This window comes from Acipenser ruthenus, chromosome 3 (assembly GCF_902713425.1).
Source record: "Acipenser ruthenus chromosome 3, fAciRut3.2 maternal haplotype, whole genome shotgun sequence".
NCBI lineage: Eukaryota > Metazoa > Chordata > Actinopteri > Acipenseriformes > Acipenseridae > Acipenser > Acipenser ruthenus.
This window is the reverse complement of record NC_081191.1, coordinates 74,835,536-74,851,994: the sequence shown is the minus strand read 5'-3', so window position 1 is coordinate 74,851,994 and position 16,459 is coordinate 74,835,536. Positions and strand designations below refer to the sequence as shown.

Here is a 16,459-nt window from a genome sequence, read left to right as displayed (position 1 = left end):
GCACAGGGAGGTCCAGGAAAACCGGCAGGGTGTCCAGGAGCAAGGGGTGAGGGACTGGACGCAGCGGCGCCGAACTGGACTGTAGGGGTGGTGGTCGGGGCTGTGGTGGAGGTATGCTTTTCACTTCCTCCCCTCTGGGCTTCGGAAGCGGCGGCTCCTCCCCTCTGGGCTCTGGCAGCGGCGGCTCCTCCCCTCTGGGCGACGGCAGCGGCGGCTCCTCCCCTCTGGGCGACGGCAGCGGCGGCTCCTCCCCTCTGGGCGACGGCAGCGGACCCTCGGGAGGCGACGGCAGCGGACCCTCGGGAGGCGACGGCAGCGGACCCTCGGGAGGCGACGGAGCTCCGCTAGCCTGCTCCCCTTCTAGGAGCAGCAGCTCCAATTCTGTTGGCTCCCTTCTTTTCAATGGAGCCAACCCCATCTCTCTGGATGTAGGTGAACCCAGTGGCACTGGAGCTACCGGTGTTGCTGCTGACGCTTGGGCCGGCGCATTGGGACATCCGGCCCAGTTGTGCCCATACTCCTCACAGCGACCACACCAGTCACCCGGTAGCCCCTCTGGGCATGCCCGCCAGCGATGGTCCTCGTTCCCGCACCAGGAGCACCATGGGAACAAGCTGGCTGGGTCCTCCAGCAGTTGCTGTTGCAGCTTCTGCTTGCTCTTCTTGTCCATTTTTTTTTTTTTTTTTTTTAAAAACCTGCACTTCTGCTCTGAGTCTCTTGGGGCGCTGCCCCACTTCTGGTACCACTTGTGAGCGATCTTGCCACTCACTCGGGTTCGTGCCCCTTTAAGAACTGCGACCCAGGACAGAGAAATGGAGGTTTAAAGCGCGGTTGCGCTATTTTTATTAAACAGAAACAAAATAAACACAAAACAAAAACCTAACTCTGTTTTTGGAGCGCTTACTATACACACTGGAACCTGACTCACTCGCAGGACGGCTAAGCCGTTTACCTGCCCCAAACCTTCACAGGTTTAAACTGTACCTCTTTCTCCTGACTGCTCAGAAGCAGAGCACCTCTCCTGCTTCCTTCTACTCAGCAGCCCGGAGCATTCTGGCTTCACTCCTTAAGTACCCTGCACCTGGTCCTAATTTAATAACAACCACCAGGTGCAGGGGATAATTAAACAATAAAACAATTAACCAATTTAAATTAACAATAAACAAATACAATTAAACTAAAACCAGTGTGCATTTTCACCTGTTTTCTGCGCAGGGAGGTTTTAACCCCCTCCCTGCTGTCTCACAATATATATATATATATATATATTTTTTATATATATATATATATATATATATATATATTATATATATTATATATATATATATATATATATATATATATATATATATATATATATATATTTCAACCAAGAAAGGATTTCAATAGTAGTGTACTTTAATAAACCAATATAGTGTCTTTTCAGTGTCCAAGTTTATTTTTGAGTCTTTTGAAGTTCTAGGTGATATACCTGAAAGTAAAATACAACCTGGAAAAATTATTCTAATTAGTTAAATTTCTCCCCGTCAGGTGCTGATTCCTACAAAACTATTGTAACTTTGGTATATAATAACCTCCAGCCAGGAAGAGGTGGTCCCGACAACACATGCCTGCCCCTGTGCAGCATAGTGCTGCAAACAGATAGGTATCAAGGTTACAGAATAATCTTCTACCAAACCCTACAGTGCAGAATCTACACCAGTGACCTGAGTATATTGATAGCAGATGAGCTCAAGAGAAATTAAACCGGTATTATTTTTTTTATTTACTTGTGTTTTTCATGCATTCAGAATTAGCATATTTAATTACAAAGCACATAAAGCCAATTAAAATAGTTTAACTAAAAATTGGACTTTCTATGAATTACTTTTTCGACCAGAATATTTCAATAACATTAAATCATTCTGCTGCTCGATGAGGAAAACCAAGACACTAGAATCGTTATTTGTTGTTCATTTGCATTGTACTGGGTCAAATAAAGAACCATAACACTTGTAGAAATTGACAGTAAGCAAGTATATGCATATATCGAACTGTTCATCCAAAAGTTCTTGAGGGTATCTGAATGTAGATCATGGTAACCTGCTGTTGCATGTCTTCAGACCAGCTTACCCAATGTGATAAACTTGATAATGGTAATGGAACATTTACATGCAGGGTCTATAAAGGTTTTGGCATTCAAACCTTTTAACTACAGTATGGAGCTATTGTCAGATTCAAATATCTGTGTAAAGAAACAAAGCATTGTTATATAACTAGCATTGTAATGTATACAATGAAAGATTAGGGCAGCAAGCAGTCAAAATACTTATTTTAGGATGTATAGTATGTATAAATTGTGTGTTTTATACAAAAGTTTTGGCAACATGCCAGCCAGTTGATCCTAAGTAAATAACACTTACATAAGTAAGGTCATCCTTCTTCAAGATACAGGGAAGAGAAGGATAAAACCAAGCAATTATGCAGAATTGGCTACCTCTGTTTGAGGCTGCAGACTTTAAATTGAACAGGTTTTACAAGCTCTTTCCAATATGGAACAGTCATTTCCTTTTTAAATATGTCAATATACTGAATGTAACATGTCCAAACATGTATACATAACACGCAAGCCATATTTTATATGTTACTCTGCTGGGATCTGGCTTGCAGATCCTAAATGCTCATTTGTGCTGCCCACATTATTTGTAGTCTCTGTCAGTCATGGTATGCTGGCTGGTAGGTCTTGTCCATGTGACACTGTACCTGGCATATAGCCATTAGGCTACTGTTGACTTTCGACAGGTCACAAGACCAACACTGAAACACATTGATTCCGATCAACCTGCAGCTGTACAGGAGGCCCGAGGAACTTATTAAATGTAGTTTACAACCTCCATTAAGGAGATCCCAAAAGGAAGATGGTCCATCTGTTTGCATTCTGGGTTCTAAATGTCATGAGGAATGCCAGTGCTGCCTGCTCCTCCATTTTGTTTAGTTTTCTAAGCAAATCACGTAAGCGCCCGTTGGGCAAAAATAAATAAATAAAAAATATTGCTATCTGCTGGCATAGAAGAGTAGTGATTTTGTTCAAATATGTGTATTGACTAATTGAAGTAATGTCTTTTCTTTCACTCCAGGATTCTGCTGGTTGTTCTGCTCTGATTCACAGCATACAGCACACCTGGCCTTAGTGTCCCCCATGCTCCTGTGTTGCCTGTTGCACTAAAAGATAAGCAGAAGACCAGTTGTTGGGAGTTTGTGTGTCTGGGATCTCTGCTTATCTAGCCATGGGAGGAGCTGTGAGTGCTGGAGAGGATAACGATGACTTAATCGACAATCTGAAGGAGGCTCAGTACATTCGCACTGAGAGGGTGGAGCAAGCCTTTCGAGCCATTGATCGGGGAGAGTACTATTTGGAGGGATACAGGGAAAATGCCTACAAAGACTTAGCCTGGAAGCATGGCAACATTCATTTGTCAGCACCATGCATTTACTCTGAAGTGATGGAGGCACTGAAACTACAACAGGGGTTGTCCTTTCTGAACCTTGGAAGTGGAACTGGTTACTTGAGTACAATGGTGGGCTTAATCATAGGTAATGTCCATTTATGCTATTCCCAGTTTAAATGGATAAATGGTTTCATATATAGTAAATTTTAATTTTTGTATAAGTCTGTCAGCTTGTCTAGGTGTCTGTCTCATTCTGTTGAGTTTTTTTTTTGTATAGAAACATATGCCTAAATTGGGTGGCACATTGTGTTTCACAATTAAAAATGAACGCAGAATTTAATAATAATAATAATAATAATAATAATAATAATAATAATAATAATAATAATAATAATAATAATAATAATAAAAACAACTTAAATAAAATGTTTCCTTGTTGACCAGGAGAGTAGTTTTAAAAGCAGTCATAACATTTAAATTAAATATTACTGACTTTCCTTGCTAGTGTTTTTAATATCATAATATCTGTATAAAAGATAAGCTTGCCATTAAGTTATTACTAGTGGCCCAGCAGCTTCTAATGTGCAGATTATTGACTTGGTTACCTCTGGTCACATGGCCATTTTGTTTGATTTGGAACTCCCTTTCCTTCCATGTAATCCCAAACGATTAATTACTTTTCATAACTTAAGGTCATTTGACCATGCTAGGTTCACTGATGCCATTGTTTCCACTCTTCGTTTCTCCTTGGTGGACACTTTGGAGGATATGGTCCAGCTCTACAATAACACCCGGATACCATTCTTAGTAATGCAGCCCCTGAAAAACACGATCTCTCTCCTATACACGCTGTTCTCCTTGGTATACGGACCAGCTGCGCTCTATGAAGGCAGCTTGTCATAGGCTTGATCGTAAGTGGAAGGATCCCGGGTTAACTGCACTTTCAGGTCTGGAAACAACACCTGTATGAATATAGGGATGCTACTGCCTCAGCTAGATCCACTTATTTTTCCAGGCTTATTGAAAATGGCCATGGTAACCTGAGGCTTCTGTTTTCCACTATAAGTCGCTTGTTAGAGCCAAACCGTTCATCTACATTATCAGCTTCTCAAAATCTATGTAATTATTTTTTTGAATTTTGCATCACCTAGATTGAAAAAAATATACGTCAACTTCCAGTTTTTGACACACCAATTATTTAGTTTTACCCTGTGCCTGAGTTTATTGGTATTCCCTGTATTCATTTTGCCCAGGTTGCCTCCCTAAGCCTGACTGAATTGATTCCAAAAATTCAACACACTGCTTGCTTGTTAGACCCCATTCCTACTTTTTTACTTCATTCCTGCTTTTCAGCTCTCTGCCCATTGGTGACTAATATAATCAAGCAGTCTTTGAGCTCTGGAGTTGTGCCTTCAGCATTTAAAATCACTGCAGGCATACCAGTGCCAAAAAAAGTTACTGATACTTTTGGTAGTTATAGGCCTATATCAAATTTGCCTTTTTTGTCTAAAATTTTGGAATGTGTTATGGCACAACAATTGAATAATTATCTTTCAATAAATAAACTCTATGAACCTATTTAGACTGCTACATAGTACTGAAACAGCCCTTGTCATGGTTGTAAAGGATCTTTTAATGGCTTCTGACTCGGGTGCTCTTTCTATATTAGTTTTACTGAACCTTAGGTCTGCTTTTGATACCGTAAACCATAACATTCTACTTGCTCGGTTAGAGAGCCTGTTTGGCATTTCTGTCCTTAGTTGGTTTAGCTCTTATTTCTCTGAAAGCAAGCATTTTGTCTCTGGGAGGGTTTAGGTCCGTTACTGGGACGGTTTCCTCGGGTTCCACAGGGCTTCATATTGGGGCCTCTTATTTAGTATGTATATGTTTCCACTTGGTCAAATTCTTAGACATCATGGTGTGAATTTCCATCTCTACGTGGATGACACTTGGATTTACTTGCAAACTAAACCTGACTGAAGTGGCTGTTTCCATACGTAGTAATTGTATAACTGATATTAAACTTTGGATGCAACAAACTTTTTTTGCAATTTAATTGTGATAAGAATGCGGTCATGTTACTAGGTTCTCTGCACCAACTGCGTAATTCTAACAGTTTAAGCATGGCTGTCGATGGTGTACAGACCATGTGTTAAAATGAAAAATTTGGGGGCCATTTTTGACCCTAGCTTAACTTTTGAGCCATGTACAGAATATCGCCAAGATGGCCTTTTTTAATCTTAGGAATATCGCCCGGCTACGCCCTGTTCTCTCTATGCCTGCTGTGGAGAAACTGGTCCATGCCTTTTTGTCACCCTTGACTACTGTAATGCCCTGCTTGCTGGAGTTATCAAGAACACCCTAAACAAATTTGCAGTATGTTCAAAACTCTTCAGCCAGGGTTTTGACTAGGTCTCGATCTGGTGATGAAATTACCCTTGATCTGGAATCCTTACATTTTGGCTTTTTGTTACGTTTTCGCATTGATTTTAAAATCTTGTTATTGACTTTTAAGGCTTTGAAGGGTGTGTCTCCCCCTTACATAACTGACCTTTTGTCTGTTTATACCCCTAGACGCAATTTGCGGTCCACTGATGTTGGACTCTTATGTGTCCCCAGGACCAGACTCTGAACTGTGGGTGATAGGGCCTTCTGTTCCTATGCCCCTAGGTTGTGGAATGCCTTTCCCAAAGAAATTAGGGACTCTGAATCTTTGGCTGTTTTAAAATCTTGCCTTAAAACTTATTTGTTTAAACTGGCTTTTTTAAATTTAGATTTGGATATTTTTCTTATTGTTTATTTGTATTTTCTGTTCTTTACAGCACTTTGTGATGAACTTTTGAAGAAAATCAATTTTTACATAACAAAATTACATGTTAATAATGCATGATACATTTCTGTTTTTTGTGTTGTGTTTTTTTGTTTGTTTTGTTGTGTAATATATTTAAATGTTGAGCTCAAGTTAAATATATGTCTGGCTTCAGATTTCTAGATGTTTTACATTTTCTTTTCTTTTCTTTTTTTTCTTTTTTTTCTTTTTTTTTATTTACTCCTGTCAAGTTTGGATTATGATGGTAGATGAGTATACAACAGCTTTTTGAGGCAGTTTAGTCCTTAAAAGCTAGATAAGCTGTAGGCGGCACCTGCTGTACATCTGTTGCTGATATAGCATTATCTTTATGTTTGGGGGTGCTGAACTGAAAATGGCTTGGGAAATAGAGGGTTTTGGCTGTATTTAGGCAATTCCTCAACTGCTCATTTAGACCAGGAAATATCTCTAAACTGCCTCTTCCAATGTTGATTAAGCTTGATTGGATTACTTAGAACAACTTTATGAGAGTGTATCAGGATATAGGTGGCTTACTTCTGCAGAAGCTTTTGGCCTCCGAATGGCTAGGCCTTTATCTCAATTTGCCAAATTTGATGAAACTGTGCTTGTACGTTTGCCACAAGAACTAATTGACTTTTTCACGGTATTGATGTCTGAATGGTTGTTATTAAAGCCATGAGTTGATTAAACTAATGCACTGGCACTTATCTGATGCTATTATATAGATGCAGTTCATAACCTGTTTTTTTTTTTTTTTTTCTCTCCATGATTCTACAACTTAGGAGACAGGAAGCTTTGCCTTTGCATATGAAAGGCTTGCAATTATGTGTACAGTCAGTATGTTTTTAAAGTGTACCCCAGCTGTGTTGTTTAATTTGTATATTAGGCCAATACAGTGTATGGTATATACAAGCTATGGCAAAGTTTGACATCACCTACAATTGTAGGATTATTATATATTATATTATATAATATACTGTATATATAAAAAACATAATTTATATATTTTATTGAACATCATGTAATCAAGGAAACTACAAAATGATATCACAAAACATTTTTCAATATTTGTCAGTTTGTCATTAAGTAAATGGGAAAACTACAAATCAGTATATAATTCAATATGTTAGCATAACATTATTCAGCAGGTTTAATTTGACTTTATGAAGCAACATTTGTAAATTCTGTAGGGTGATGCAAAACTTTTGGCAGTAGGTTGTTGTTATTACCTACTTAAAATGAAGTGTTTACGTTTTTGTTACTGAACAATGATGACAAATTAAGGATAACTGAAGTATGTTTAAAAAAAAAACAACTCTAGTCTTTGATGAAACATGAAGTAGTAGCTTTGAAATGTTAGTGTATTGTGCCTCCTTGTGGACATGAAGTGTTTTTTTTTTTTGTTTTATTTAAGATTTACATTTTATGTAATTTATAACCCATAGACATTCTAACATGTTTACATAATCTAAGTGAGAAGAGTGAAATATCACAAAGTGTTGAATTGACCAGGGGTTGAACTTATGATCTGGTCCATAATACCTTCACGTGACTTGACAGAATTATGTTAACAGAGGTGGTTGTTGTTGTTGTTATTATTTTACAAGTTAATTTAATGGGTTGCATTACATTTACAATCATGCTTGATTTTCTTTTTCTTTTTTTCTGAGGAACTAAATAACTCATTTGTATTTTTTGTGTTTTAAAACACCCTTCATAAAGTTTCAAGCCTTAAATTAATTTTCAGGGTTCATTCATTGTTAGACAGCCAAACATGTATCTCTAACATGCAAACACTTGTGTTTCAAGGTTTCTCAGCTACACCTTCATGTACATGTAACAACAACATTTTGTTTTGACACTGGGAATAACATAAAATGAAAAGATTTAAAAATATGTATTTAGATGGCTGCCATAGCATCCACTTTCAAACAAAACCTGAAGTTAACAAATCATGGGAAGTTACATTGTTTCTTGGTTGTAATCTGCTAAGCAGTCAACAGGGATTTATTGTTATGGTTCCTTTGAACAGGATCTACAACAATCAGCTTTTACATTGATATAATAACCATAGATGTTATGGAAATGGAGCGCCTAACAGTACTAAATGTAAATGATAAATGACAAATCTATTATAGAAAATGATGGTTATATGTCTGGCAGTGGCAAGTTAAGATACCGATAGTGAGCCATAAATTGATGCTGTAGGCTCTACTTTATACATAACTTACAGAATCCTGTTCTGTGTACTTACCTGACATCGTTCTGTCATCAGCAGTTATGAATTAGTTTCATTATCTAGAAGTTTTGAAAGAAAGTAAAGTGTAAATGGGAATTTAGCATCTATGGGTGTGCTGCTACCACAAAGTCTGTATAACCTTTTGATCTCCATGTAAAGAAAAACCAATGGTACAGGAAAACTGAATACTCTTGGTTAAGGTTCTAAAAAAGAGCCACAGCCAAATATAATTAAAAACAAATTAAATAAGAATTAGTTCAAATGCAGAGTAAAAACAAACTTTATTCCAGGCCTTTTTTTTGTGGCATATTTCTATACGTCACAGAAAAAGCAAAGCTAATTTTCTAAAGCTAAACAAGTGTTTTAATATGACCCATCAGTCCTTTAACAATGAAATCAGCTAATCCATCTGTATGATGTACACCAGGGGTTGGCAATTAAATTTCATGGTGGGCCAAATGACCGCAAAGCAGCCACTTACATCCCCAACCAACCCCCCCCCCCCCCCCCCCCCCCTCCAGGTTTTGGATATTTAGCCCACAAGTAAAACTGCTTTTTTATTTTTATTAAATTGTTCTTGCACTGTTCTATTCAAAGGGCCTCTCTCTCTTTCATATTACCTGCTCTACTCAATTCCCTCAATTGGCATGCAGAATGCCCTTTTATGGATGCTGACTCATCACCCATTGGCCCATCGATATCCACTCGCATTCATACACACATGCGCAGGCAGGTTGCTAGGGAGAGAGATTAGCCAGCGAAAAAGACTCACACACCCACTCACATCAGCGGACAAAACATTACATGTACAGTATACAGTTTGTTGTGTTTGCCCCGCCACTATTATATAAGAAGATCATATGGGGATTCCCCATGACAGCCCCCCTTGCGGCAATATTACAATGAAGTTCCACGGTCGCTCTGTCCTTGATACAGCCCTGCCAAGGAGGTTTCCGCGGGCCACTGATGTGCTCTATCCTGTGTGACATAATTGTTTATTTTACAAGTCCATGTATTTTAACAATATAAAAATCTATTTTGGAGCACCTTTACATTAAAGATGAAAGCCTTGGCTGAAAAATGGCACAGTTGTCAAAATGATTTATGAATGTATAATCTACTTTACTAATGTACTGGAATTAATTTGATCAAGGGCCAGCAGGTCATTTTTTATTTTATGTGTGCATGCAGTACCGGTACATATTTATTTTAAGAATGTATCTGTTCATGAGTACATGGACTGCAGTAAGAAAGCAAATTACTTATTTTATTTCATATCTTTCCTTAATATAGCCTTCCATTGACCTGTTTCTTTTTAATTTTAGGTCCATTTGGAGTTAACCATGGAGTTGAGCTTCATACAGATGTGGTAGAATACGCCAGGGAAAAGCTAGATGATTTTATTAAACATGGTGATAGCTTTGATAAGTGAGTATTGTGTTATTTAAAAGCTGTAAATCCACATTTCCGAAATTATTATCTCCAGTTTTAAAAAAGTGTTTTAATGAAGAGGAATTCGTCCCAATGTGATTTTAAATATTGTATTCTGCAAGCTATTTTACATAATATTTGATGTGTTGTGTTAACTAAAATTGTGTTAGCCTGTCTCTCTCCTTTTTAATTTATTTTTTATTATTTTTTTTATAGCAGAATTCTGTGTTTTGTGAACTTCCTGAAATGCATAAATTGGTAACCAATTGATTTGCGTTGTTCCCAGTTTGACTTCAATGAAAACGCACATATTTCTGTTCAGCAATAGCAAGTAATTATGTAATTAAGTTCTGGTTTATACTACGGTAAGATACAAAAGCTGATGTTTATTTCAAATCTTTCTGTATACAGATATGTTTTAACCAAACATTAGCACAGCTAATGCAGCTTTGGAACAAACCACAGAGTACTGGACTTTTTATAAATGCAGCCTTATACTGAATATAGTAGCAAATTACACATCTCATAGTGTGTTCTACAGAAAGCCAGGTAATCGTGTGATAAATTATTACACTGGAGAATACCATTCAGGCTTTTCTATATGCAGTAAAAAAAGCACTTCAGGCACTTATTATAAACCCAGAGCACATAGGGTTATTATGAAAGCAATGTAAATTCTCTGTTGAACAGAACAATATTAGACATTCCATTTGCTTTAATTTTTGTCAGGTTTGAGTTTTGTGAGCCCAACTTTGTTGTTGGTAATTGCTTGGAGATTTCTTCAGACTGTCATCAGTATGACCGAATCTACTGTGGTGCCGGAGTTCAGAAAGATCATGAGAACTACATGAAAATACTGCTGAAAGTAGGGGGAATCCTTGTAATGCCTATAGAAGATCAGGTATGTTTATTGTACAACTACTAGTAAATGTTTTGCTCATACTGTACTTATTAGGGTGTTTTTTTTTTTTTTGTTTTTTTTTTAAATCCACCATTAAAAATGACAGGAAATCTCAAATGATGTCATTAAACAGCGTAATAATGCACTGTTTGCTATATATTATTCTCTACATATAGACATGAAGTCATTTAAACATTGAAATACCTTGCACTGTGTTTTTTTCTGCTTTTTCCACAGCTGACACAGATAATGAGGACAGGACAGAGCGCATGGGAAAGCAAAAATATCCTTGCTGTGTCATTTGCACCTCTTGTTCAGCCAAACAGAACAGACAGAAGCAAAACAGATACAGTAAATCTGCGTAAGTATCGGATGTGTATTTTTTCCCTTGGGTGAAACTGTTATCGATACTGCTTGAACTGGTGCATTGTTGAACAGTTTTGAATTTATTTATTTATTTATTTATTTATTTATTTATATCTATCTATCTATCGATCGATCTATCTATCTATCTGCAAGGATTGAACCAGAAAAAACCTAATCACTCTGTTTTACAGAGACTTGCATGTCGAAAGAAACATTTTTTTTTTTTTATGACATTAAGGTTTCGTAATTGTGGAAACTATGCATTGGAAGACAAAATAGTAAACATGTTCCTAATTGTATTTAGTCAGTGACCCTTTCTGTAAAGAATGAGATTTATGTAGGAGAAGTTGTACTACACTACATCATCCCGGCTAATGCAATTTGGTCTAATAGCCCCACGGTTGTGTTAGGTTAACAGTATTTGCAAGGACAGTGCTAGGGTTACCATATTTATGTCAGCTTTGGTAACGTGAAGAATAGTTTGAAGACAATCTTGTAGTGTTTAAGTCATTGTTTTTCATGTTTGCTGAAAATCATTTTTTGGTTGGCACAACTTAATATATACGTTGTGATTTCAACTGGAATTCTTAATTAAAATGGAATTTGTACACCTGGATTCACTGCCATAGCTAAATAATGTGATTGTTTTCTGCTTTGTCTCTTAATCCTGCATGTTAATATTTTGAGAGTTGTCAGCCTGCCCTCACTTTACCTATATTAATCACTCATTTTATCTATGTAGTTATTCATATTATCTTTCTTTCAGAATATGGAAATAAAAATGTCTTGTTAAGAGCCATGCTAAACAACCTACTTTGTAACAGTGTCCAGAAATTCTCTTCGGAGGTATACAGAATGCCATTCAACCCATGTAGCTTTTAAAATCAGTGGCTATTTATGATTGGATATATATATATATATATATATATATATATATATATATATAGATATATAGATATATATATATATATATATACACACACACACACACACACATAGATAGTGGACAAAAAATGGAAACACCAATGTAAAGTCACTTAATAGGGCTTTGGGCCACTATGGTATCCCGCTCTGTGGAGTTCTTGGTGGACTGTTTTTGATTAAACTGGGTGCTTGCGCCCCAGGTTGAAATTTGCAGTCAATTGCTCTGCAGTTGCTCACCTGTTTTGCCTTGCACTTCGAATTAATGCACAGATATCACGATCCTGGAGTATGCGCATCCGGCCACTGTTGCCCTTTGCTGAGCCATGCTAGCCATAATTATAGGCAACCAGGCCTGTCCAGCATTTTTATACATGACCCTAAGCATGCTGGGATGTTATTTGCTTAATTAATGCATGAGCCACACCTGTGTGGAAGCCCTTGCTTTCAATATTCTTGGTGTCCATGATTTACCCAGGTGTTTCTAATTTTTGTGTCCACTACCTGTGTGTATGTATGTATATGTATATAAGAATAAATCATTACTATTAAATCTGCTCCAGCTCTTTAAACTAACAAGTAGGTTTAGCGAATATTGTCCCCAGTACCTGTTGGATCTGAGTTACAACATTTTGTGCCACTGAAGTTCTGAAACATTTGCTTAAAAAATATAGTATTTTGGGCTATTTATCTCACTTGCAAATTTAAAAACAGAAGTGAACTTGGCCTAAAGCCACTGGAATTGCAACACATTCAAATATTTGTACCTAATGAAAAAAAAGCATGTATCCAGTGCTAATTTATTAAGCATTACAACTGACTTTTTTTTCTTTCAGCCCCAATATCTGTTAGAAACTTACAGGACTTGGCCCGCATCTACATTCGACGCACCCTTAGAAACGTAATCAACGATGAAACGCAGGCCAAAGGCACTCCCCAGATAGCACCTCAGAAGCGCAAAAGGAGGAGGTGTCGACTGCGTAGAATCAACACCTATGTATTTGTAGGAAATGAGCTAATCCCCCAGCCTGTTGATAGTGAGGAAGATGAACGAATGGAGGAGGATAGTAAAGAAGGGGAAGAAAATGAGAGCATCAAGCAAGAGGAGCCACCGCAAAATCTGCTCATAGAAAAAATAATGTCTTTGCCTTTACCAGAATCTTTAAAAGCATACTTGACGTACTATAGGGACAAATAACTCACCTACTGAAACACTTCAATTTTTAAATCTAGAATTTTTTTGGTGTATCCAGTTTGTTCTTTAAGTAGATGAGACTGCCATGGTAATGGCTGTCACAAAAGAAGTCACTAATTTACAAGCAGAGTTTAATGAACAGAGTTATAACCTATATAGATTTAAATCTAGTCTGCAAAATCTGAGGAGCAACTGCTAATGTTGCTTTCTTATTTGTTCATAACAAAACACTGTTCTTGTGGACATAGAATTTGTCACCTACAAGAAAAAAAAGAAAAAATAACAATTCTAACATATACTAGTAAATATATAGTTCAAACAAAGCTTTGAGCATAATTATGTTGGTTCAATTTTTTTATTGTGATGGTCCATCAAAAGATTTTGATGCTTTGAACAATTTCCCAAAGTTTGCTTGTTCTGAAAATATGTTTGCAAATGTTTTGCTATTATGAATTTTTAAGTAAATGTTCTACAATAATTACATTATGATTGAAATTAAACTTTGTTTGCCTTTGTAAAGATAATACAGGGGGGCTTGCAGTGGCACATAGAGCAAATGCACTTTATTTGGTTTGACTTAAGCATATTAGAGCAGACTTTTCTGCTTTCAAATTGTGTTTTTGAACACTGTTGTAGCTTACCAGCCACAGGTAAATCAATCCTTATCCCTTTAAATGGTAGCATTACATTATACTGGTGACTGTGTGTAGTCCTGGGACCTTTAAAGAAACAAGATATGTGTTTTTTTTCTTTTATCTTAAAAAAAAAAAAAAAAAAAAAAAAAAAAAAAAAACTTTTGGTCATGTTTTTTTTTTTGTTTGTTTAATTCCATCTCCGTCAGTTGTACTTGTCCAAATTGATTAGGCTTTGCTTATTGGCAAAGGGAGTGACAAGGATGTGTTAAGAGAATCTATAGCTGTATCTGTTTGTATAGCAGGGACAGCAGTGCTTTGATTTGCTGAGGTGATCATGTAAATTGCAGGGATGCTTTTACATTCCTTAAGTGTTTATGAAAAACAAAAAACAAAAAAAACATTTACAGCATGAGAGAAGCATGTGGCCATGTTTTACTTACCTGTAGCCAAACCACTTGTTGCTACATGGTAATGCAGTGCACCTCGATCACAACCAGCATTTATTTCATACTACCTGTTTTATTTTACTTTCATTTAAAATTAAATTATTGTATTTTTAGTTTTCTTCAATAGGTATGTAAGATACAAAGAAAACAGGTCAGGTAGTTGGTTGGAAGGCTTGACAACCATGCATCTCCCATATACCTTTGAATGACAAAGAAGCCTTTCACATGTATTATCTGTGGCATATATTACAAGGATCAGGAACATTGTCCTTTCCAGGAACACTGAATAGAAGCAACATTTGCTTTCTAAATCCCTCCAGGTAATAGAGAAATATAGGTGGAGATGGTAGTTCCAGGAGCCTACATGAAGACAAGACTAATGGTGGAACAAATTCCTGCTTGAGGAAGACAGAAGCCAAATATACTGTACAACCATGAAAGTATGGATCACCTGAAATTGAATTCCTATCCCTGAAATGCCAAATATTTTTTGGCACTGAACTCCTACTTGATCCTTAGCATTAGCATGTAAACTGAATTGTAGAAATTTTAATATTATTGAAAACAAAAATGAATCAAGTTTTCTTCTTTTAAGTTTTTATACATTAAGCTTTTGAAGAATGACATTGTTCTGCACTGTTTGTATTTTGGTAATTTATATTATAGGTACAGCAAGCAATAGATGTATTTTCATAGATACTTTTTAGATCATCGAAATATAAAACTATGGTATGGTGTTTCCTTTGTGTTGAGAATGTGGATTACTTTACATTATATAATTCATAGAATTTTTCATTGGAAAAAAAATAAATAACAAAGCTTTAACTGTTCTGCAAATTCTGAATACTGGGTTTTGCAATAAAATTTTCGATGTAATCAATTCCTGTATATGTTGTGTCCTTATGTTGCTCACAGTTCTGGACATTTTTTTCAAATCATGTTGTTTTTACTTTTGTGAAAAATACCAGGTCTTTTGTGTTCAGTTGATTGTGATAAAGAAAGTTTGAGGTTTTGAGTTTCACTACTCAAATGCCATAGTGCAAAGGGACATGGCAGGTAGCAACAGTAGACCATGGGGAATGGGGTGATATGGTTGGCCATTTCTGCCCTATTCTATAATGGCTTCCCCTAGGGCAGAAATGGCCAACCATATCACCCCATTCCCCATGGTCTACTGTTGCTACCTGCCATGTCCCTTTGCACTATGGCATTTGAGTAGTGAAACTCAAAACCTCAAACTTTCTATAAAAAAGGTTCGCATAAAATTATCCTAAAGGCAATAATGTTGCCTTATGCTGAGGGATGTCTTTCCCTTGAAGTTCCATGCCGACACACCGCTTGGGGGAATGGTTGACGTGATTTTAATCACCCAGGAAATCTAAAAAGTTGAGCTATGAAGATAGGCTGAAATAACTGAATATTTTTATTCTAGAACAAAAAAGAATTGGGGGGGGGGGGACATGATTGAAGTCTTTAAAATCTTAAAAGAAGTTGGCAGTTAACCTTGACCAATACGTTAAGCACATTACAGAGACCAGGACCAGGGGATACAGCTGGAAATGGAAGTTCAGATAGACTTGGGACAGAAGCAAGGAGTCATTTTTTGTAAGGGTATGGGATTGATTACTGTGGAGGTTCAGGCATACAGGTCAAGCGCTGCGTCAGGGAGCATTCCACACAAATATCCAAATAAAGCTCTTATTAAACTAAAGCCTACCTTCCACTGGAGCACTAACAAAAACACCTAGCCGTTACCACAGGCAGAATAACAGGAGCTTGGCAGCAACTCCTGGCAGGCACACCCTCTCCTCCTTGATTCCAAAAACTGACTGCATGGCTTCTCTAACCAGGGCCCATATTTATCATTCGTGCATGCGCACATGCAGACAGAAAGAATGTAATTTATCAACACAGAAGTTTGCGTGAGAATGTTTATAGACTCACACACACCTTGTTGAAGCTCCTATTAAAATCGGCTAAAGATCCGTAATTAGTGCAATATGTAAAATAATAACATTCCCATTAGATTTATGTTATATACGTAAATATTGCTGAAATTGCAATGTT

General features: G+C 37.0%; 1 protein-coding gene across 1 annotated transcript in view; it reads left to right on the top strand.

The window, feature by feature from the left end:
• Nucleotides 1-13,811, top strand: part of LOC117435269 (protein-L-isoaspartate O-methyltransferase domain-containing protein 1-like) — a 32,720-nt gene extending 18,909 nt beyond the window's left edge. The window contains exons 2-6 of the mRNA XM_034058311.3: nt 3,117-3,573; nt 9,823-9,925; nt 10,658-10,829; nt 11,067-11,190; nt 12,953-13,811. Coding sequence (XP_033914202.1) covers nt 3,267-3,573; nt 9,823-9,925; nt 10,658-10,829; nt 11,067-11,190; nt 12,953-13,314 — 1,068 coding nt within the window. The 5' untranslated portion in view covers nt 3,117-3,266 and the 3' untranslated portion in view covers nt 13,315-13,811. The remainder of the gene's footprint in view (nt 1-3,116; nt 3,574-9,822; nt 9,926-10,657; nt 10,830-11,066; nt 11,191-12,952) is intronic.
• Nucleotides 13,812-16,459: the final 2,648 nt, after the last annotated feature.